The sequence below is a fragment of the Muscardinus avellanarius genome (assembly GCF_963383645.1).
Source record: "Muscardinus avellanarius genome assembly, chromosome: 6".
Taxonomy (NCBI): domain Eukaryota; kingdom Metazoa; phylum Chordata; class Mammalia; order Rodentia; family Gliridae; genus Muscardinus; species Muscardinus avellanarius.
In genome coordinates, this window is record NC_137791.1 from 119,641,343 (window position 1) to 119,665,046 (window position 23,704).

Below are 23,704 nucleotides of genomic sequence, written 5' to 3' on the forward strand. Positions count from 1 at the left end.
CCCTCTTCCTTGTCCTTGCACCCAGTAGGAGTCAGACCCTGGTGTCTAACCAAGCAGAGGGCACTAAGTCCCCGGGTGTTGGGGAACTGCCATCTCTCTCTTATTTGCCAACATCTTGAAAGAGTCAGCACCAGTAATCAGCCCATTAGCATGCTGATAACTTTTTGAGCATTGGATTTGTGAATTCAGTGCTGGACCAGGTACTCTGGTAACGTCTCTTGCTCCCTCTGAGAATCTACAGTCCAGTTAGGGAAGCTAAATGAGTAAGATTCATGCAGTAAGAGGAAACCAAAATATCCCAGGCTCAGTGCTAATCTGCATTTAAGACGCTGGTGTGCGAGGGGACAGCAGGGAGAGTCCCCGGATGCTCATCCTGGAGGGGGCTTGAAAGCAAGAGCAGCAAGGATGGTGAAGAGTTGGTGTGTAGTGTATGATTCCCATGGCCATACCAGTGGTGGACATTGCCGGTCAATCTGTTCTTCCTTGCTGACTTCAGAGGTTGCCCCAGCGCAGCCTTCCCCATTGACTTTCCAGGAAGCTACCCTTTGGCCAGGGCTGGCACAAGAGAGAGCATTTCCCCCTTTTCTATTCTCATCTAGAAGGATTCAGAAGCCAGTTCAGTCCCTTGTGAGACTAAGAGGAGGAGTTCATGAGCATGCTATGACTTTTTTTTTTTTTTGGTGGTACCGGGGATGGAGCCCAGGGACATTGTACCTCCGAGCTACACCCCCAGCTCTACTTTTTAGTCCTTTTATTTTTGAAACAGGGTCTCACCGAGTTGTTAAATGCCTTGCTAAGTAGCTGAGGCTGTTCAAAAACTGCAATCCTCCAGTCTCCACCTCCCGAATGCTGGGATTACAAGCGTGCGCCACCACGCCAGGCCTGTTGTGACTTTTCTTTGACTCACTTTCCTCCTTTCTCTCTCATCCAGCAGTCAAGATTTTTTTTTCTTTTTTGGTACTGGGGATTGAACTCAAGGGGTATTCTGCTTTCTCCTTATACCCCCAGCCCAATTTTATTTTTATTTGGAAACAGGGTCTCTCTAGGTTGATGAGAGTCTCATTACTTGCTGAATCTGTCCTCGAACTTATGATCCTCCTGTCTCAGCTTCCCAATTACTGGGAACAGTTCACCTCTTAATGCTATTTGCTAGAGTTGGGGCCAATCTGTGATCTTGATGGGAAATAGACGAAGTCGATAAATGTCCCAGCCTCAGAAATCATCTGGACAGCAAACCCTATTCCAAATGGTCTGTCCTGTCTCTAACAGGTAGAAAAGGCATGGGGCTATTGCTAGGAAGCCAGAGGGCAGGCTCCATTGGCCACACCCCTCAGCAAGTAGTGACCTTCCACCCTTCCCAGCATGCACCTGCCAGCATCTTGCCCACAGCCCTGTCCCAGCTCTGCAGGAGAGTGATGTTCAAGTGGCTCAGAGGAGAGGCTTCCCTGATATTTTCATGCTACAAAAAGAAGCAGTGAAAGCCAGAAAAAATCTGGCCAGAACAGAGTCTTTGAACTTTTCATTGTTGCCTTCCTTCACTTCAGCCATCAGCCACAGGAGGTAAATGTATGGTCTGAAAATGCTAGGTGCATTTTGGAAAAGTGGCAGAGGACTTTGTGCCAAAAGGAACCAGCAGGGCTTTTAGAAACTCAAGAAATAATTGAATGGAGGGGCCCATTGGGCCTTTCACATTGGCTGTAGTTTGACTTTAGTTTGTGGACCTTTCTGTCTCCCCACTTTCCATCCTCTACACGTAAGAACTCCATTGGGAATAAAAGGTATTGGACCACTGGATTAGAACTCAATTTAGTCAACAGAGATGGAATCTGGACTTGGTTAGAAACACTAGAACTAAGACCCTTCTAAGAAAGAAAGGTATTTGAATTCTTCAAACATTTAGCAAGAAAGACCAAATCTTAGCATTGTACCTTAGGATCAGGGCATGATCTCTCTGGGGGAAAGTTGGGGGAGGTATTTATCTTCTCCCCAACCCCTACTCTGATGTTCCCTTCTCTACCTGATCACTGCTCAGGGTTTTGGAGAATTTTAACATTGCTGGTGCCAGTGATTTTAAGAGCAATTGTGAAATGAATGGGGAATCTGTGGTTGTATGGGCCCAACCGTGACCCCAAAGAATTGCTCAAGACAGAAAGGTCTGAGGCCCTCCCGAGGCTGCCTTAGTCACTCAGTTCAGCCAGCTACCCTCACTGCCTGTGCTTCTGATTCCTTGGATACCAAGGCAGAGGAGATTGGGAAGATTGATTGAAACACAAAGGGCACTGTCTCTCTCACTGAGTCTCCTGAAGGCTAAAGGCTGCCAGTCACCATGCCACAGAGAGGTCAAGAAATTCAGTCATCCTTGATTGGTGGGTGGATTACGTTGCCTCGATGCAGAGAAACAAACAAAATCCACCGTGAGGCCCCTGCTGTTGATTCTTGGTGACCAAGCCTGGCCATCATGAATCCATTAGGTTCTTTCCAGATTGTATCTTTGAAGCATCAAAGGGGCCTTGATTAAGGGTGACTTCATTCCGAGAGCCTCCTGACAATATGCCAAGCATATTGTCATAGGTCAATGGCTCTCTTAGGCAAACCTCTCCAGACTGAGACCCTGAAGATTTCTAGATTTTTCCATGAGACAAGATGTGTGCTGGTGCAGGACTTCGGGGCCTGACCTTACTGGATTCTGCCCTTCCAGGATGACTCTCAGGCATCAGAGAAGCCAGAGGGGATGACCGCTAATATCACTCCATCAGTGTGACTGAGGTCGCAGCAGCACACAGCCCCACCACGCCATCAGGATCCCCAAGAAGGCCTCACACATTGATTTCAAAATTACTGCACATTTATCAAGTACCTAACATGGGCCAATGTCTTACATAGCTTTGGAAATCAAGATAATAAAAAATTACCTGCTGGGCGTGGTGGCACACACACTTGTAATCCCAGCATTTGGGAGGCTGAGACAGAAGGATCGCGGTTCGTGGACAGCCTCAGCTACTTAGTGAGGACCTTTGCAACTCAGTGAGACCCTACTTCTTTTTTAATTTTCGGTGGTACTGGGGTTCCTGGAAGCACTTCTACCTCCGTGTTACACTCCCAGACCTATTTTATATTTTTATTTGGAAACAGGGTCTCTTAAGCCAGTATGGCTGGCTTTGAACTTGTGCGATCCTCCTGTCTCTGCCTCCCCAGTGCGGGGATTACAAGTGTGTGCCACCACGTCCACAATGAGACCCTATTTCAAAATAAAGAATAAAATATAGGGCTGGGGTTGGGGGTGTATCTCAGAGTAGAATGTCCCTGGGTTTCATTCCTAGTACTGCAATAAAGGAAGGAAGGAAGGAAGGAAGGAAGGAAGGAAGGAAGGAAGGAAGGAAGGAAGGAAGGAGGAAATGGCCTAGTGGGAAGACAATATTATAAACAAATAAAGGAGACCCAGGGGCACAGGATGAAATTATGTCCACAGTTCACTTGATTCTACCATGAAGCTGTAGGCTCAGGTGCAGTTCTGTGCTCTGCCAAACCTAGACCTGAGTAAACTCCTTGACTCTTGGAGCCTCTGATCTGAGCCCCAGAGACAGTTAGTGGATTGGCTTCACACAGCTTTATTGAGGGTCTTGCTCAGAGTCAGACAGGTCAAACTAGTGCACAGGCTGAACTCGTGACCCCTTGGGGGTTTTATTTTTGACGTGATGGCTCCCACTGAGAGACTCAGACCCAGGTTTGGTATCGCATTCCTACCTGGCGGCTCTCCTGACGCCTGGGGGCAGCATCACTTTCTGTCCACGTGTGTTGTGTCCGTGTGTCTGCTGATCCTGCTGCTGTCCAAAGCCACTCTTGCCTGTGTCTGCTCCCCACCTTGGTAGCCCGCCATGGCCTCTGGAACAGAGTCCGGGTGGGTTTCCTTCCCTCTTCCACTTGCCTGAGCTTCTTTTATACACCTAGCGGTTCATCCCAGTCGGTAGAAGGGCTTGGCTGGAATGGGACTGTTCAGGCTAGGTGGGAGTTCAGCAGGATGACTTGGTGGATTTGTACTACCTGCCTTCTGATGGAGAGCTTACTCAATCTAATGACCAGATGGATTTCAGGCAGACGGGGTGTGTATGGCAGTCAACACTAATCATTCGACAGGTGACATTTACTAAATGCCGATTAAACACCCAGACCCTGTCATCGACCAGTTTATTTCATCTTCACAACCACCCAAAGAGGTAGTGGTCATCGGTCATGGGGAGGCTATTATTCTCCCATTTTACAGAGGGAGATGTGAGCCCTAGAGATATAAAGTGACTTATTTTTATGTTACTCAGCTAGCAAATGACATTGTCCACAGCACAGCCCATACACTAATAGCTACAAAGTCTACGCTCCTAAGCTCTCTGCTGTTATCACTGTAATCTCACCCAACCACTCATTTTTGGCAGACATACGGGCTGCCCACTCGTGGTGGCTTCTGTTGGTGGCCATTTATGAGCAGATTCTCAGCAACAAGTCAGGGTCTGTCCTCACTAACATTTGGCTCTGCGCCTCACTTCTCCATCCGAATAGTAGACAAGTTTCCTGCTGACCACCTCCCCTCTACATTACCTGTAATTTAAACAGGTTCCTAACCCAAGATAATTGTGTGGGAGTAAAGATAACTCTACACTGCTAACATAACACATCTGTTTTCCCTTCTCCATGGTAGGGGGCAAGGACACCATCCTGTTCAGCGACCCCACTCTTCCCACCACACAGAGGTCAAGGTCCCCGCTGCTGAAGTTTGTTGAGCAGCCCGTGGAGAACAGAGTGACTCCCAAGGATGGTAAGCATGTCTTGGTTTCCATGTCTTAGCTTGGCCTGTTCCTACCATAGAAGGAGCTCTGGGTAGACACCAGTCCCTCCACCTCCTGCAGCTCCCATGGCAACATACCTCCTCTTGTTGGGGAGTCCCAGCAGAATGCAGGCCCCTGCCCTCTGAGCACATACAGGCTGAGAGTAGGACTCAGGGGTTGGAAACTAGAGTTCATATTCCAACTCTACAACACAGTGATTGTGAGAACTTGTGACAGTGACTTCGCTGCCTCTCTTATAAGTAACTGAATGCCGGGCGTGGTGGCGCACGCTTGTAATCCCCGTGCTTGGGAGGCAAAGACAGGAGGATCGCGCTGGTTTAAGAGACCCTGTTTCCACATAAAGTTAAAAAATAGGTCTGGGAGTATAGCCCATGGGAGTGTAGCCCAGAGGTAGAAGGGCTTCCAGGAACCCCAGTACCACCAAAAAAAATAAAAATAAAAAATAAGTAACTGAAAGATGGTGCGGACCTCAGGGAGATCTTGACATGTTGCCCGTATGTGGGAAGGGGGCTGGGAACTAGTGGGATAGAGAGAAAGCATCCTCCTTCAGATACACAGTTCTGAAAAGAAGGTGTTCTAAGGTCTCAAGACCCATTTAGAAGACCACTTGAGGCAACAGATATGAGTGTCAGATCTCTTCCCACGTGGCAGTCTTGTTTCTCCAACAAAGCTTGCCTTTCCATCTTTCAAAGTTGTGCTTGCCTTCATCTTCTACCCCCAGTGTGGTAGCCAGCTTCCAAGATGGCACCAAATGGTCCCTACCCCTTGTGTTCATAGCCTGTGGAGTGCTCCCTCATATCGTATCAGGGTCGGTCCACGTGATTGACAGAGTACTGCAGAAGTGCTGGGAAGTGACTCTGGAGGTTAGGTCATAAAAGGCGGATGGCACGTGCTTGCTCTCTCTCTTTGATTACTCACCGTGGAGGCAGCTGGCTGCCATGTCATGAGGCTGCTTGAGTAGCGCTATGTGTCTTTGTGGTGTGGAAATGAGGCCTCCAGCCATCAGCCACATAGCTACACCATCTTGGAAGCCCAAGTCCAGTCTTCTGATGATTATGGTCCTGGTCAATGTCTTAAGGGAAACCATTAGTCAGCACCGTCCAACTACACTGTTCTCAGACTCTGGGGACTTAAGCTTCTGGAATCTGAAGTAATTTGTTACTTAGAAATAGATAACTAATATTCCCAGCATATGACAATCAAAGTTACTTCCTTAAACATCGATATTTGATACTACTTCTCCATCTTCTCTTGCTCAGAGACATACTTTCAATTATTAACTTTATAAAACATATCTCAAAATTTTTTCCCACTTCTGGATTCCATCTACAGTTACAATCCTATGTTTTTTAGAGCCAAGACATTTCCACTGAATATCCCCACCCTTGTTTTGTGTAGTACTTGGGATTGAACCTGGGGGAATTCTACCTTCAAGCTGCACTCCCAGCCCTATTTTATTTTTAATTTGAAACAGGATCTTGCTAGGTTGATGAGAGTCTCACTGCTTGCTGAGGCTGTCCTCGAACCCGCAATCTTCCTGTCTTAGCCTCCCAAGTACTAGGATTATAGGCATGCACCACCATACCTGGCTTTCCACTGAATATTCTGCAGGCCAAATCTTCCTGCTTTCTCTCTCTTTTTTGTCACCCCCTAAGCTACTCAAGCTTGAACCGTGAAGCCACCAACACTGTTAGCAACTCATGTGCATCTGGTGTGTTACCAAGCTCTTTGTGCCAAGTTTCTCATACCTCAGTCCCTCCCAACTCAGGCTTGGCTTAGGCCCTCGTTACCTTGTTGGCAGGCTCTCCTCTTGGATTACCTCCTCCCAGACTGCCCTTACTTTATTCCCATCCCCAACCTCTGGGATAAGGCTCATAACAGATATGAGTGCAGATCTCTTCCCACGTGGCAGTCTTGTTTCCCCAACAAAGCTTGCCTTCCCATCTTTTAGAGTTGTACTTGTCTTCTACCCTCAGTGTGGTAGCCAGATTCCAGGTAGAGATGCTACTGGAATAGTATGCTAGAGTAATATGAGAGAGGACTACACAGGGTATGAATACAAGGGGTAGGGGTAGGGGCCATTTGGAGGACAAAATACTGGATAAAGCTACTGGAGTAGTTTTCCATCCTGTGTGTACCTTGCTCAAAATTCCAAGTGCCACTCAACTGTTTTCTGCTTAAAATCTCTACTGTGCACCTTACACTTATCTGACCTTTTATCAAAATGGAGTAACCAGCTATATTAGTCAGCTCTTATTATATAACAAACCACCTTGAAAGTTAGAACTCCAAGCAACAGTAATGTAAGACCTACCAGGAGTCTCTGGGTGGACAGGTGGTTCTGCGGACCTGCGTTGGGCTCAGTGAGACTCACACCAGCATCTTCACAGCTGTGTTGCAAAGCCTGTTTCAGTGGCTCAGCACACATCATGCATGGGATGGTAGGGATGAAGCCAGGACATGTCTGGGATATCAACAGAAAGGTTCCCCATGTTCTTATGGGGGGATTCCTACAGAGAGCCCCTAACTCTGGTAGGCTCCACACTGGCCAGAAAGCAAGGCCAGGTCTTTCCAGCCTGCGGCATATGGCTCTTTGTAAAGTCGACCACCCATCACACACTACAACCCATGTCTTGGCTGGTGGTCACCCCCCATCCCAACCTCCAGTGTCTACATGGAGACCCAGAGCCCTCTGTCTGTTTCATGGGCATGGAGCCTAGGGCTTAGCCTGGCCTGCTAAACTGAAATGGAGCATGAGCCTGGCTGGATTTCCACGAGGGCAGGGTAAGTAATGGACTGATTCGAAATGATAGCTTCCAGAGTTCCATCATTAGCGCCCATTGTTCTGGCCGTCCCTTGCCAGGGCGGGTGGGAAGCGGAGAGCATTTATGTAGCGGCTGTCAGCCGTGGTGGCCTCGGCACTGTGCGCCCTGATTAATTCCAGCTGAAAGCAGCTCTCACACATAGAAGGACAAAGCCCCTCCAAGGCCTACTAACAAAGGCAGACAAATGTCCCCTTTGGATCAAAGAAGGGGGAACAGATTTTTAGGGGACTCTAGCAATCTTCTCTACAAAGCAACAGTGTTTTTTCATCGTTTAGACAGAGAAAAACATATTTTTATTTCCACGCTCTTTGTGTCATGATACATTCGTATCCAGTTGATTGCTTGATCATGGTCAATATGTATATTGTTATTAATAAGTGTTAATGATATTAATTTCTGTTTGCTAAAACAACACTGAATAATTACTATTATTTGCAATAATATTTTCCTACTCTTGGCTTGTTCAGAAATCTTTTATAGAAATGGCAATGCTATGAAACTGGCCTTACAGGGACAATAAAACTCCCACGACTGAAGCGTTAATATTCTAGAAGCTCAGAGTTAAAGTGAGGCTTTGCTCCTGCCGCAAGTAACCCGGAGGCCTAGTGACAGCAGCGACATTCTCAGGATTCTTTCTTTGTGTCCTGATAATGACTTGAGTACACTCTTTGGAGATCTTTTGGATAAACAAAAGGGGGTAATGGGTTGGTAAATCCTGCTATTGATTCATAATCCAATCCTAGAGCTTGACCCCTATATCTTTATGGTCCTGAGACTCTGAAAACCCAGCCTTTCTCAGAGAAAGTAAATGCCAGACAATAGATTTACAGCCCAGGCTCAAGAAGCTTCTTATTGTGACTGTTTTAACCACAATGAGCTGTGTTGTCCCCTCATATCCCCCTGCAAAAAAAAAGTTAAAAAAATTTCCCTGGCAACCTAAAAGCCTTGACTTTTTTTTTAAAAAGTCCATGTACTGGACACCAGCCGATTGTCATCTAAAGAAATGGTAGAAGGCAAAATCTTAGCGACCAGGAATCTCCCGGGTAATTTAGACCACCCTCACTTCATTGTAAATGGAGGTGGAGAAGGTGAACCTGACCCTCTGTAAAAACACATTGCAAATGGTTTAGGGGTTAGGTTGTTATGAGTAAGGTTAATTAATTTTTCAGGGGCACCAGAATATGCTACTAAGTGTCCTGGAAGAAGTAATTTCATAAGAGTAATTTCCAGAAGGAGTTTATTCATCTCATGTTAAAAAAAAATTTAGCTGCAGAAAGCACCATAACTTACTCCATTTGAATAAAGCTTTCCTGCTCTGTAGGAAACTTGCTCATTTTGACTCACTGTTTCTCAACGTTCCCTCTACAACCACTATAAAAATTTTCATTTGTTAGTATGAAATTTATGTGATTGCTTCCCTGAGCTACCTTAGGTGTAGCTAAATGTTTGCTATGAGTTAGAAATCTCTTTTTCAGAAAGTACTATTTTAACAAATTGTAGGGTAGCAGCCTAAATACAACCTGCATGGGACACCATAAATCCAAGGATTAATTTTGTATATTAATGCATGGTATTTAAAGATGTGCGCTAATATATTCACTTATTCATACATTCATGTCTAAGTCCATATATTCAAATGTTTAATAAAATATTTATTGAGTCCCCACTATAGAACACTGGCAAAACTAAAATATTAATCAGGTAAGATTTTGTACGTAAGGTAGTTATCAGTAACTATTTGAGAGAGGGGGAATAAAAAGCACAAAGTTCTCTAGGAGGTCCAGACATAGCTTTGTGGGAAGTGAGATCCTGGGAAGATGACCAGGGCCAGATTTAATCAGACTGTTTCTTGGCTGACATGGAAGTGGGGCAACTCTCATCATGGGGATAGAGAAGGCAGTGATAGTCCTGGAGGAACCGACCACCTAAGCAAAGGCACTGGGCAGGGCTAGCATGCCATATAGGGCTGATAAGGCTGAAGGGAAGAGTTGGGACAGCAAGTAGAAAGGGAGGTGGATAAGGGATCATAGAAGGCTGTGAGTGTGAGTTTATGAGCTTGGACTTTGTGCCTAAGGCGCTGGCAGCCCTGGAAGGTTTTACAGCTGGGGAAAGCAAGGTGAGATTTGTATTTCAAGCTGACAGTGCTCCTCCAACTACAGCATGCACCCACATCACCTGGGATCCTATTTATTTTGTACCGAGGACTGAACCCAAGGGCATGCTACCTCTGAGCTATACCTCTAGCCCTTTTTATTTTTATTTTTAAACAGGGTCTCAATAAATTGCTGAGGCAGGCCTTGAACCTGCAATCCTCCTGTCTCTGCCTCTCAGGCATTGGGATTACAGGCATGCACCATCCCAGATCTTACTGAAATGCAGATTCTGAACTAGTAGATGCGAGGGGGGGCGTGAGATCCTGGGTGTCTAACAAACTCCAGGTGATAGGGCCAGTCCTGGGTGGTGAAGCTTCAGAGAAGGCTCCTCTCTCCACAAGTTGGATGGAAGCAGGAGGAGGCTAGAAACAAAGGAAACGATTAGGCTTTAACATTCACTGGTATCCTGGCCAAACAGATCTGGACAGGTATTTGTTTTAAATCAGGACTTGCTGTATTCAGTCATTTATACATTTGTGTATTTCATTGTAGGCATAGTAATGGTTTTATTTTCAGGTATAGTATTTATGAAGAAGAGTAATATATAGTTGTCCATGACTAAATGCAGACTTTATTTATTTATTTATTTATTTATTTATTTATTTATTTATTGTGGGTCTGGGGATGGAACCCAGGGGCATTCAACCTCCGAGCTACACCCCTTGCCCTATTTTATATTCTTTTTTTTTTTTTTTTTTTTTGGTGGTGGTACTGGGGTTCCTGGAAGCCCTTCTACCTCTGGGCTACACTCCCAGACCTATTTTCTGTATTTTTGAAACAGGGTCTCTTAAACCAGCGCGGCTGGCCTTGATCCTCCTGCCTCTGCCTCCCGAGTGCAGGGATTACAAGCGTGCGCCACCACGCCCAGCCTATTTTATATTCTTTATTTTGAAACCGGTTCTCACTGAGTTGCAGAGGGCCTCTCTAAGTAGCTGAGGCTGCTTGCGAACTGTGATCCTCGGGTCTCAGCCTCCCGAATGCTGGGATGACAAGCGTGCGCCACCGCGCCCGGCTTAAATGCAGACTTTATAAAGTGTGAAGTAGATTTGATGGAAAGTCTGTCCCTGGGATTTTTCTCTGATCATCAAAAAGGCTAAAGAAAATGAAATAGCTTTGCTCACATGTAAAAAGGAAATTTGTGTCAGGAGAATTAGAAGTGCAGGGATTGGTGGCAATAGCCAAGACCTGCCTTGCCCGGTTGAAACCCACCATGGGCTCCCTAAGGATTCCAGTGTGTTAGTATCACTTCCTTGTCTGTCCTTAGGCTCCATCATTCTTTGTCTTGGTAGTTTCATTTCAGTCTCATCATTCATTTGTTTTCACTGTTTCTTTTTTTCTAGAGTGTCTTAGATTTTTTTTTTATTTTTTGGCAGTACTAGGGATGGAACCCAGGGCCATTCTACCTCCAAGCTACACCCCAGCCCTATTTTTAGTCCTTGTTTTTAATTTTTGAAACAGGGTCTCACTGAGTTGTGAAGGACCTTGCTAAGTAGCTGAGGCTGTCAACCAATCGTGGTCCTTTGGTCTCAGCCTCCTGAATGCTGGGATTACAAGCGTGCACCACTACATTTTTTTTTTTAACCAGGGGATAACCACTTTAAAATAAATTTTTCTTAAAGTTTTAGACAAATTGTCACGTAGTTATTATACATATTTATGGGGCGTGGTGTGACATTTTAATACCGGTATACAATTTGTGAAGATCAAATCAGGGTAATGGTATATCCATAACCTCAAATATTGATCACTTTGGGAGTGTTGGGAACATTCCGAATCCTCTCAACCAGCTGTTTTGAAATACACAAATAGATGTTGTCAGTCATAGAACCATTTTAACTTTAAATACTTATGAGATAAATAAGTGCTCAAAAATATAGCCAGTTATTCAATGAAATAAATGCTCAACCACATGCTACTCATATTCATAAATATTTTTATGTATCATATTAAAATTAGAATCAGTTTTCGATGTAATAACATTGTTATATGTTACAGAAGTTCAAATCTGCATTTTAATGCAATCTTTATATATCATACCTATTTTAAGTGATATTTAATCTAAAATACCTAACCACATACTTAGATTCACATATTTTAAATACATAGTTTTTCTAAATGACATAGGTAATCTTCACAAATTTACATGAAATCCTCACAGTTACCACATACCTGTCACCTACCAGGGTCTGAGTTTTCTGAACTTTTGGGCATGGTTTGCACTTTCTGACTGCGCACCTGTATGTTGGCTGAAATGGGGCATGAAAGTCACGTCCAGCCAAACCTTGGGGAAATAGGTCACAGTGGCAGATGTAGAGGGGCCTGGGCCAAGCTGTGATTGATACTGAGAAAGAAGAGTGAGCAGATGCAGGGAGCGTTTCTCGGTGTGTTAGTCAGCTCAGGCTGCCGTAGCAGAATGCCAGAGGCTGGCTGGCTTAAACAGGACACATTTCTTACTCGCAGTTGTGGAGGCTGAGAAGTCCCAGATCAAGGCACCGGTGGATCCCGTGTCTGGTGAGGGCTTGCAGGAAGAGAGACATGGTGGAGACAGAGTGCTCTGATGTCTTCTTTTTATAAGGCCACTAAACCCTTCATGAGGGACCAGCCTTCGTGTCTTATCTAAACCCAATCGACTCTCCAGGCTCTCACGTCCAAATGCCATTATCACACGGGTTATGAGGGCTCCAACACATGAATTGGGAGAGGACAGGGCAGTCAGTGCATAGCACGGAAGGACACAGGAGGTACTTGGCAGCTGGGGAATAGGACACGAAATGCACCAATTGTGGCTTTGTAAGTCCACGTGACCTTGAAAAAGAACTGAAGTCAGGAGGAGCTCTGTTGGGCAGAAACTATCTCCCAGAAAGTGCCATCAAATTCTTCAGGTGGAGGATCTGATTGGTAACCAAACCACTGAATCTGGGGCAGAGCTATAAATACAGACGTGGAAGTTATACTCCTAGGCAGATGGACCTAGGTGGAAGTTATACAGATGGCAGAGGACCGGGAGGACCACTTAGGGGCTAACATCGACAAAGGAAATCCAGAGGCATGTATACAAAGCTGAATAATGGCCCCCACCGAGTCCTGGTGCTATTCCCTGGGACCTGGAAACCTTACCTCCCATGGCAAGGAGACTCCACAAGTGTGACTGGCATATAGATCTTAAGATCCTGGGTTACTCAGGTGGGCCCTAAATATGGTCACAAGGAGGCAAAAGGGAGGTTTGACAAACAGAAGAAAAGGCAGTGTGGCCATAGAGACTGACTCGAAGGATGCAGCCACCAGCCAAGGTCCTCAGAAACTGGAATAGGTAAGGAACCTTCAAGGGAGTATGATGTTGGTTTCTGCCCAGTGGAACCCATTTTGGACTCCTGTCCTCAGAGCTGTAAGAATAAATATGTAGTTTTAACCACTAAGTTGGTGGTCATTTGTTACAGCATCCATAAGGAACTAATACAGCATGCTCACAGAGCAGACTGAAGGAGAAACAGAACACAGTGCTGTCCCAGACCTTAGGGACAGCTTGAGAGAAAGATGTAGCCAGTGGAAGTTCTACAGAGGAGACAGGGGAGGGGACTGGGAAGAGAGTGCACTTGCTGGTGGGGAAGAGCTAAGACAGACTGGAGGATCCAAGGTATGAATTAGAATTGGGAAATGGAGGCTGTGTATATGGGCTTCTGAGTCTACAAATTGGGGCAGAAAAGGAAAAACAAGCTGATAATTTCTGGGAAAATCTTGGAGGTTTCACATCTTATTTTATAACATTAATAATACAAGCACATGTTTAAAAATTTAAATAGCACAGAAAGCTGCAATGAAACTTAAAGCTTTCCTCCACCCTTGCTCCCTGCCCCAGTCCTCAGTCTTATCCCCTGCATTCTATATTCATATATACAGGTTGAGCATCCCTAATCTGAAATCTGAAGTGCTCTCAGACCCAAAACGTTCTGAGTGTCCAACATGATGCCACAGTGTCAAATTCCACACCTGATCTCATACGGCAGGTCACAGTCAAAACACAGACACACTGGAAATATCGTCTAAAATTACTTTCATTATGTAATGAAACAAATGGATTTAATGTTTAGACTTGGGTCCCTTACCCTTGATATTTTTTGCACATTTTGTATGTGTAAATATTTTTTTTAAATCTGTAACACTTCTGATCCCAAGCATTTTGAATAAAAGATACTCAACTCTGTAATACTAGAAAGAGTTTTATAACCGGGCAAGTATACTTCTATACGTGATCCCCTGTTGATGGGCTCTCAGGTTTCTAATATTAAAATCAATGTTGTATTGAGAATCTAGAAACATGTCTTGAATATTTGAGCTGATATTCTTGGGTAGATTCCTAATGAAATAATATGACTTTATCAAAGGGTAGATGATCTTATGGTTGTGATAGTTATTGCCCAAATGGCCTATAAGAGTTTTAGCACTTTTTTTCTCTTTCTTTATATGGCTGTACTTTCTTCCCTATGTCCTTAGAAAACTTTGTAAAGCCTTTTAATTTTGCCAGTATAAAAGATAAAAAATTACATTTTGTTGTGACTTAGATTGAGTTAATTATGAGTGATGGTATGAATCATTTAATATGTTTGGTATTTGTATTTCTTTTTCTGTGGATTTCTTGTTTTCACTTAACATTTTTATTGAATATTTACTGAAAGTTGTGCATTTATATGAACAAATTCTACACAGAGTAACATGGATAAACCTTACAAACATCACATAGAACTAAAAAGAACCATACACAAATATCATGTACAGCATGATTCCTGTAGGTACCGTGCAAAGACCAGGCCAAACTCATTCTGGTGTTCTGAGCAGGAGAGCAGCCACCCTTGGCAGAACAGAAGTGACTAGCAAGGGATTCTGGGGGGAACTAGGCCAGAAAGTGTTCGTAGGAGGTTGGTAATAGTCTTGTCCCTCGTCCTGGTTGCTAGTTATATTCCCTTTGTGAAAATTCATTTAGCTTGCTATAGTTTGGGTCTTGAATGCCCCCCTTCAAAGGCCCATGTTTTGGAAGCCCAGGAGGTGCTAATAGGGAGGTGGCAAAACCCTTAAGAGACGGGGCCCAGAGGGTGGTCTTCAAGTCACTGGGAACGTGCCCCGGAAGGGAATGGTGGGCCCCCAGCCCCTTCCTCACTCTCTTTTGCTTCCTGGCCACAAGGTTAGCTGTTTTGCTCTACATCATACTTCTGCTGGGATGTACTACTTTGCCCAAAGCGACAGGGCCACTGGTCACAGGTCAGAGCTTCCAAAATTCTGAACAAAAATAAATCTAAGTTAGGCATCACAGCTGTCTGTTACAGTAACCAAAAGCTGATGAGCAGAGCGCAATGCGTCTACGTCTCTCCACGAATGTTATACTTCTACTGGAAAAGGAAGGAAGACTTATTTTGAAAATACTCTCAGGCGTTTAGGGTGTGCTGGGCAATGTGGACAATTCAGATGAGGCATGGACTTGAGTTCTCCAGTGAGATAAAACACGTCAGAAGCCTTGTACAGTACTTAGCACAGAAGAGCTCCCAGGAAGTATGAGCTGGGAGGACTCCTTTAGGGAGCCAGGAAACTGCATGGTGGAATCAGAGACCCAAAGGGCTTGTAAAGTGGCCAGAAGGACACATGTATGTGAGAGGCCTGGGGTGAGCAGAGCTACAGCGTGAAGCAGGGCAGGTCAAGCAGAACCTGGCAAAGGAATGGGAAGGAATCAAAATGGATCTTGCATGAACAGGGCTCTCATGAAAGGTTCCAAGCAGGCGAGTGGCATGGTTGCAACATGCCCGGCTTCCTCTGTAACCTCTGACAGTTCCTTAGCTCTGCACCGTCCAGCATTCAGCCTGGAAATGGACCTGCATGCATCTGATAGCAAGCCCAGCTGTGATGGGCTTCCGCTGCACTTCTGTTTGGGAATACCAGGAAGTGTTCCCAGGGCCCTTCGCCCTTGGACCGGGACCTGTGCCCAGGAGAACTGGCCCAGCTGTGGCTCTTCCACACATCAGCACAGTTTGGCCTGAGGGCCAAGAACAGATTGGCTGGTGGGAGACTTAGTCTGGTGTGGAATGAACGTTCAGGTCCAGATGCTGAGAGCTCTGCCAACTGCACCCGGTTACTAGGTCTGGTAGTCCCACCTCTCACTTGGTATCTGAGAATAAGAGGCCAGACAGGTCTTACTGACTACAAAATAAGAGTAGGGAGGTGGGGCAGGTGAGACCCTGATTCAAAATTAAAAATAGGGCTGGGTGTGTAGTTCAGAGGTAGAATGCACCTGGGTTCCATCCTCGGTACTGCAAAAAAGGAAAAAAGAAAAAAAAAAAGAAACTGAGAAAACCTCAAAGAAGGAGGTGCTGGAGAATGGACCAAGGGATGGAGTCACTAAATTCTTCCCCAAATGTCCAACCCTGAAGGTAGCCAGAACCTCTTTTCATTGCTAAAGAGCCCCAGGTCTTCCTTGAGCTGCCAAATGACCAAAGCTTTGTCCTGGATTTCAATGCATAGCGGGCAAAAGATGCCCCTGCTGGAGGTGAAGCAGGAGCTAGCCACATGTGAACTCGGTCCGTGCTCCCTCCCCTCCGCCAGCACCAGCCAGCACCAGAGCTCACATGCTGCAGATTGAACCCAGGGGCCCTCTCCCACTGAGCTACAGCCCCAGCTTCTCTGTAATTTTGAGACTGGGTCTAAGTTGCCAAGGCTGGCCTTGAACCTGGACTCTCCCATGGCAGCCCCCAAGTACTGGGCTTACAGGCTATAGGCGTGCACCACCACACCCAGCTACTCTCACTAGCTTTTTAACCTTGGCTCTTGTATTCCTCCCAGGGGCAGGGTCCTTCTCAGCAGCCCTGTGCTGGTGGCTTCTGGGTGGGAGGTTGGTAGGAGAAGGGGAGTGGGCCCTGACTCGTTGCCAGAGGTTTGAGGCTGTCTGCCTTGTTTTCAGGGGAGGCTCAGAAGCCGGAGCAAGATGAAAGTGGGACTGCCGCAGAGGCGCTGACAGCCCCTGACGAGGCTGGGGGGCCCGCTGTCAACTCCCCAGCAAATCCGAGCGACGGAAACCAGCACAAGCGCTTTCATCCTTCATTACCCCAGTTACCTTCCAAGGAAGAAGAAGTAAACAGGCTCGGAAGGGAAATAATTAAACTGACAAAGGAACAGGCAGCTGCTGAACTGGAAGGGGGCAAGAGTGCCAGTCCCGTGGAGGGGCAGAGGAGCGAGATGGGGCCGTCCCCACCCAGCCTGGCCTCCAAGGGGGAGCTCCCTGAATCGCCCCTGGAAGGCTTGGAGCCCACCCAGCCCGTAGCTGCTGCTTCCACGCTGGGAAATGGCAAGGGGCTCCCGGAGGGGGGGAGCGGGAGGGTCCGACGTGATGACAGGTAGAGACACCGGGGACGGTACCCAAGTCGCTTTCTCCTAAAACACCTCCTCACGTGCAAATGAGAAAATACTCTGATCCTGTTGCAAACTGCGACCCTTCCGACGAAGCCGGTGCAGTTTGATTTATTAAACGCGGGTCCTCAAGCTTCTCCGTGTCATCTCTTCCTGCCTGCCGGAGCCGTGCCGCTGTGAACACGGCCGGGCACGGGAATCGGGGCCGCCATATGGCTCTTCCCCACATCCGTCTTTCTGTCAGCATTTGTTTTATTAGAGATAAGATGTTTTCCTATTAGCATTTAATGGTGTCGATCAAAATTATGGGAAGAGCTGGAAATGGATGGGGTTTTTAATCAGGCCTCCGTCTTGGTAATCGCTGGGCGGCTGGAGAGAAAGGTGTAATTGAGCATAATCTGTCCACAGGGCCCACGACTCCACTTCATCACGTCGGCCCCGGAGGGCCGCCCAGCCTGGGTGTTCTTGGCATCCTGCCGGCGGCTCTGTCTGTCACGGTGCCGACTGGCAGGTGGAAAGAGACCTCAGCAGGCTGAGAACGCTGGGCTTTGGGTTTGAAATCGACAGCCGCTGTGGAGGCCTGTTTGCTGCCTGCGAGAGCTGGGTTCTTTGGCCTGCAGGGCTGGAGGCCGTCAATCGACCTGGAGTGATGGAGGGGGAGAGGAGACCTCGGTGACACTCTTTTTGTTTTTGAAATGTGATGAGCTGGTTTTCTCTATTCAACCTGTGCTACCTAAACTAGGATCGTGTGGTCATTTCAGGCTTGGGAAGGAGCTTCTCAGGGCCATTCTAGTTTCCTGGACCTTGGATTATTCACTGTTTTAACAGAATGTTCAGGCTACCTCTTGTGCCACCAGGAACTGGGGTTTAAAAGACAGGGCACAGAGCTTGTGGCCCTATAGGGGAAAGAGAGAAGAAGAGAAAGTGAGCTCATTTCAGTAGGATACAAAGAGGCGAAGAAGGAGGAACTATCCATCTTGCCTGGTTCTTCCCTTTGGAATAAAAATGAGCTATTCTGGGCAGCACCCAGAGCTGCAGGAAGTTGCGAACCACAGCCCTATCTCTGAGCTGGACTCAGTTGGTTTCCCCAAGAGTAGGAGACATCAGATCTCCAAAGTTCAGGACACCTCTGAGAACTAGAATTAATCTCCTGAGACACCCTCCTGCAAGGGAAAAAAAGAGAGAGAGAGATGTTCCTAGGTTGTCCAAGGTTGATAGTTTATCCTAAAACCCTACTGTTTATTCCAGGCTCCTGGGTGTGACACCTGCCCGTCGGTGGCCAGCCTCTGCCAGCATCCCCCTGCCAGCTTGCATGTGCCGGCAACAGCGCTGGTAGAATGGGACCGGGGTCAGGGAGTGCACTGTCTCACTCTGAAGCAGGGCAGAGCGCAGACCAGAGAGCCCAGGCCTTGCGGAGGTACACACTGCACCACCCTCCAGCTGCTGCTTTCCAGCAGCTGGAGCTGGTTTCCTGCTGCTGCTCCTGGGGACAAGGACACACTCCCGGTCCCTGAATACAGGGCTCCCAGTGCTCTGTGTTTGGTACATCCCTTGCCCCTAGACCCTCCTCGTAGCTTCCTCTCAGGGAGGTCATTTATGCAGCTGTGGACCAGGCCAGCAGTCAGGAAGAATTCTCCTCTGGACTGGCCTCCATCAATACTGCACAGGTTGCCAGAGCCATTCAAGGGAAACAGCCAACTTCAATAAAGGAATAAAAACTTTGTGAGGCACTCTTAAATTTAGTGAGAGCCTGCTTCAAAAATAAAGAATAAAATAGGGTTGGGGTGTAAAATAGGATGCCCCTGTGTTCAATCCCCAATACAAAAAAAAAAAAAAAAAAAACCTTTGCCCTGCAGACTCTGCTTTGCAGGACATACATCTTCAGAACTGATGCATCACCTTCTGGAAGAAAGACAAACTGTAACAACCAAGTAGATGATGCACACCCAATACCTGGGAGGCTGAAACAGGAGGATCACAGTTTTCAAGGCCAACCTCAGCAACTTAGCAAGACCCTGTTTCAAAATAAAAAATAATAATAATAAGGTCTAGGGTGTAGCTCAGAGGTAGAATGCCCCTGAGTTCAAAACCCAGTACCATAAAAACAAATATTTTTTTTAAAAAAAAATACATTCTTTAAACTATATATCACACATTCTGTCAAGGCCAGGAAAGCTGCCTTGCATCCCAGAGTCTGGGCTTTGGGGAGACAGGGAAGAGGGAGCCATCACTTAGACCGTGTGCGGTCAGCCCAGGAGGGTCTTGTGTTATTAGATGGAATGGGAGCCCATGAGTTAGTATCACATGACAACACCCCATTCACGGATGTGACACTGTCTCGCCTCTGATGTCCACACCCAACATGGTTCTGTTCTGTAGACATTAAAGAGAGCTTCAGCAATCCCTTCCACTTGTCTTTGGCCTTGCTTTCTCCTACTTCACCAGGTACCCATGCATCCATCTTAGCACCGACGCACATTCACAGAGACACCCACAAGAGAGAAATGAAGCATCCTGTGGAACAAGCTGGGAAGCAGGACGTTCCAGGGCTGGTCCATTCAGGAAAGTCAGCCGTGGTCTGGGTTTCCATTCTCCTGCTTACTTGCCTCTCTCTGAGTTACTCCCACAAGACGGTTGCAGCAGCTCACCTGTTGCCACTTCTGTCCAAAGGCTGAAGGAAATTTCTCCCCACATGTGTATGTGTGCATTTTAAAAGCAAAAAACCCAGTTCCTGTACACGTTTCACTGGCAGAATTATACGCCACCAACCATGTCTCAGGCCTATGTCCGAGGAGATGGTATTACTGTGATGAGTTTAGGTTCATCAAGATCTACCCTCTGAAGCGGGCAGGGGCACTGGCCCTAGACACACAGGCACTAGAAGGGTAATAGCCAAAATAAACCCATGTCTCAGAAGCACAGGAGGATCAGGAGTAGACTGAGGTAGACTTGAGGAGGCCACCGATGGTGTCTCTGAACCCAGCATGTCTAACTATTTGCTTATGTTACCTGTGAGTTTTGAGCTGGGGGATGGACAGTTGTTTTTTATAATAAAAATGATTTCTCCTCCTCCTCCTTCTCCTCCTCCTCCTTCTCCTCCTCCTCCTCCTCCTTCTCCTCCTCCTCCTCCTCCTTCTCCTCCTCCTCCTCCTCCTTCTCCTCCTCCTCCTCCTCTTTCTCCTCCTCCTCCTCCTCCTTCTTTTGGTGTGGTACTGAGAATTGAAACCAGAGGCATTCGAGCTAAACCCCAGCCCGACTTTTTTATATCTTATTTGGAAACAGGGTCTTGCCAGGTTGATGAGAGTCTCATTACTTGCTAAGACTGTCCTCGAACCTGTGCTCCTCCTGTCTCAGCCTCCCAAGTACAGGGATTACAGGCATGCACCACCACCATCTTCTTCCCCTGTTTCCTGCCTTCTTCGTGGCCATCCAACTTGGTAGGAGGGACCCACCTTCGCTCACCTCTAGGGTTGTACCTGTCCTGTAATTTTTCCAGTGCGGCAACCAGCAGAATGCAGAAGGGTCTGGATAAATGAAATCGAGCTGACAGGTCTCTTAATGAAAGCTTGTTTGCACTGCATTTCTTGTGATGGCTCTGTACCTGGGAGTTATTAGGTGTGGATTTCTATATACAGGTGTTTGTCTTGCTTTTAATTAAGACCTGTGGAAATGGATTGGTGTTGGTAAGCCAGGCATTTCTCACCCCTAACTCCTCCTCTTTCCTTGCCTCTCCTACCTGCCATCTGCTCCCTCCCCTGCCTCCTCCCCAGCTTCCTCGCAAGGGAAGGTCCCTGGTGGTGGTCAGCTCATCCCTGCAGAGCCTCCTCCCCAGCAACCTTAAATAAACTGGATGACTTTCATTTTTCTATTCTTGCTCCTCTTCCTCTGCCCTCATTCCCAGACCTACACCCCATCACTTGGCTCTACCAGTAGTTCATGTTGGGGTGAATTTTTTATGAGTCCCTCCCACTGGGAGCATTTGCACCCCAGCTGACTATTCGGCATGTGTTGGGGCTTGGATATGGGCGTCTTCAGAAAAGCTCATGTGTTGCAGTGCAACAACAGTCAGAGTTGGAACAGTCAAATCAGGCTCTAATCTCATTAGGTAAATCTATTGGTGGATTAGCACCTTGAATAGACTTACCCGGTGGTAACTGTGGGCAGGTGCAGTATGTCTAGAGGAGGTAGTTCATCGGAGGCATGGCCTGGGGGGCCGTGTCTGTTCGGGGTTCCTCCCTGTCTCTCTCCTTCCCAGCTGCCATCCCCGAGCAGTTTTCTTTCTCCATGCGCTGGTGCTATTGTGTTTTGGCCTTGGAGACGGCTGGTCATGGACTGAGCCTCTGAGACTGTAAGCCTCCATAAACCTTTCCTTCTCTAAGTCGTCAGGTGTTTTAGTCACAGGAATGAAAAGCTGACTCACACAGCATGAAAAGTTCTATCTCCTCTACAAGGAACATCAAAGACCAGCCCCTTGCTTGCTAAGTTATCTTCCCTGTCTCTTTAAAACAACAGCCTGCTTTGGCCCCTCTTGGTTTTCTGTTTCTCAAAAAAAACAAAACAAACAAACACAGGGGTGCACCCTCTGGCTTCCTTATTTTCCTGCAGCCCTGTGCATGGCTCGGGCACCCTACTTCCCTTTGGAAAAGGGCTCTCTGGGAGCACCCCCCCTCCCGCTTTTATTTTAGAAGCTTCCATTTTGACACATCCTTCTTCATAATACTGGGGGTAGCTTCCCACAGCCCCAGTTAGAGTTCCAGCAAGTCAAAGCAAGGTCCCAAATTCACCACTTTAATATATTTCTTTTTCCCTCAATGTCTTTCTGAACAGAGAAAAATTTGAAGATCAGAGAGATGCATTCGGGAGCTCAGTGGTGAATCTAATTAGAAAGAGGAGCAGAAAAAAATAAGGACTCCTCTCTCAATATTATGGTTGTTCACAAAAACAAAACAAAGCAGGTTGATACCGCATGAAGGCAATTTAAAATGATAGATACAGATGCACTGCCTTAAATTTCATATCACCCCTCTACTAAATGAGAATTTTTCTTCTGGATGCATAGGGGAAGCCTGCACAATACAGAACAATTTGACTTTGGAGCGTCCATGCGAGCTCAGGAATATATTCGGGAATCTTAGCCAAGACCAGTGATGGCCTATTACATTTAAAACAACTGGCTTTTTAAAAGAACCAGCTGCTATTTTGTAGTTTTACTTAAAGAAGGAAGTTCTACTCATTTGCAGCCCCCTACTGTATTGGATTCTATGATCACCATGTATTGCAACTATATCTTTTTTGTTACTCGAAATAAAAGCGTGACGATTTTCCTGATATTGATGATGAATTATCTGTATTATTTGGGTCATTCTCGCTGGCCAAGCATAAGCTGAGCGTTGCCTCTCAGCACATCGGAGCAACTTATCAGCTGCAATCTGTCACCTAAAATTATTTGATCATATGATAGTCATAAAAAACATGGTGGATGTAAAGATTTTATGCACTCAGTCAAAAAGAGGCAGATCTAAAATCAGTTCATTTATTTCCTGCAGTCTTTCAAGTTGACCAAAACGTTCACTGATTTGCTCTATTTTCTTATGTGTTTAGTATTTCTGTGTATATGCACTAAAAAGCCCTACTCGAGGGTGGGGGGGGGGGAATCACTGCAATTCTGAGAAAAAGCTTACCCTAAACATCTAAAGATAGCATTTCTAATTATTGTCTATATTGTGTTTAAAACTATGCAAACTTGAGCATTCTTCTCACTTTACCAGCTGTGTCTAGGTAGAGTCATTACATCAAACGCTTCTAATTTTACAGAAAGAAATAAAAATAAGTGTGTGTTTAAGTCCCAGCAACAAATGCAAAGCCCGTAAGTCAAGTCGGCAAACGGATCCACAAGCTGGCTGGGAAGTCAAGACAGCAAATATAAGGACATTCACAAAATCGGTCTGCAAGAACGAAGAGTGAAAATAGACTCCAGAGGTCAGGCAGGGTCTGGGCGGCGGGCTCTCTGGCACACAGAAGGCTCATGCCAACAGCCAGATGTCTGGCTTATGGCTCACATCTGAGGTCCCCTCCCACCAAAAGCTGAGACGGCAGGGCTCAGTCAACCTCTCAGGGGAGGCAGGAATCCTTAGAAACCTCAGAGGAGCAAACTTCCCTTTACTGGACTTCTTAGTGTCAAGACATTCACTACCATACAGGGTAGCCCGATCCATTAGTATAGGTCACTATTTTTCCTACATTAGCTGCTGTTATTAACAAGAAAGACATCAGTCAGATCTTTAAACATGCCTGCGAGGCACCTCTCACAGATAGCACTTGCTTTAATCCCCAGAACAATCTGGAGCGATGATCTTCTTTTACAGTAAGAAAACCCAGGCTCAGAGAAGTGAAGAGATTTGTTCAGGTCACACAGGTTGAACTGCCAGGGCCAGAGCTGTCCACCACCATGTGCGATGAGTTCCCTTGCCCTTACAGTGAATTCAATTTGCCCTTCTACCAT

General features: G+C 46.4%; 1 protein-coding gene across 1 annotated transcript in view; it reads left to right on the forward strand.

Annotated features, from left to right (window-relative positions):
- CCDC149 (coiled-coil domain containing 149) overlaps positions 1-17,878 on the forward strand; it is a gene marked incomplete at its 3' end in the record, with an annotated part of 106,073 nt that extends 88,195 nt beyond the window's left edge. The window contains exons 12-14 of the mRNA XM_080697266.1: positions 4,691-4,807; positions 16,757-17,189; positions 17,611-17,878. Coding sequence (XP_080553392.1) covers positions 4,691-4,807; positions 16,757-17,189; positions 17,611-17,878 — 818 coding nt within the window. The remainder of the gene's footprint in view (positions 1-4,690; positions 4,808-16,756; positions 17,190-17,610) is intronic.
- Positions 17,879-23,704: the final 5,826 nt, after the last annotated feature.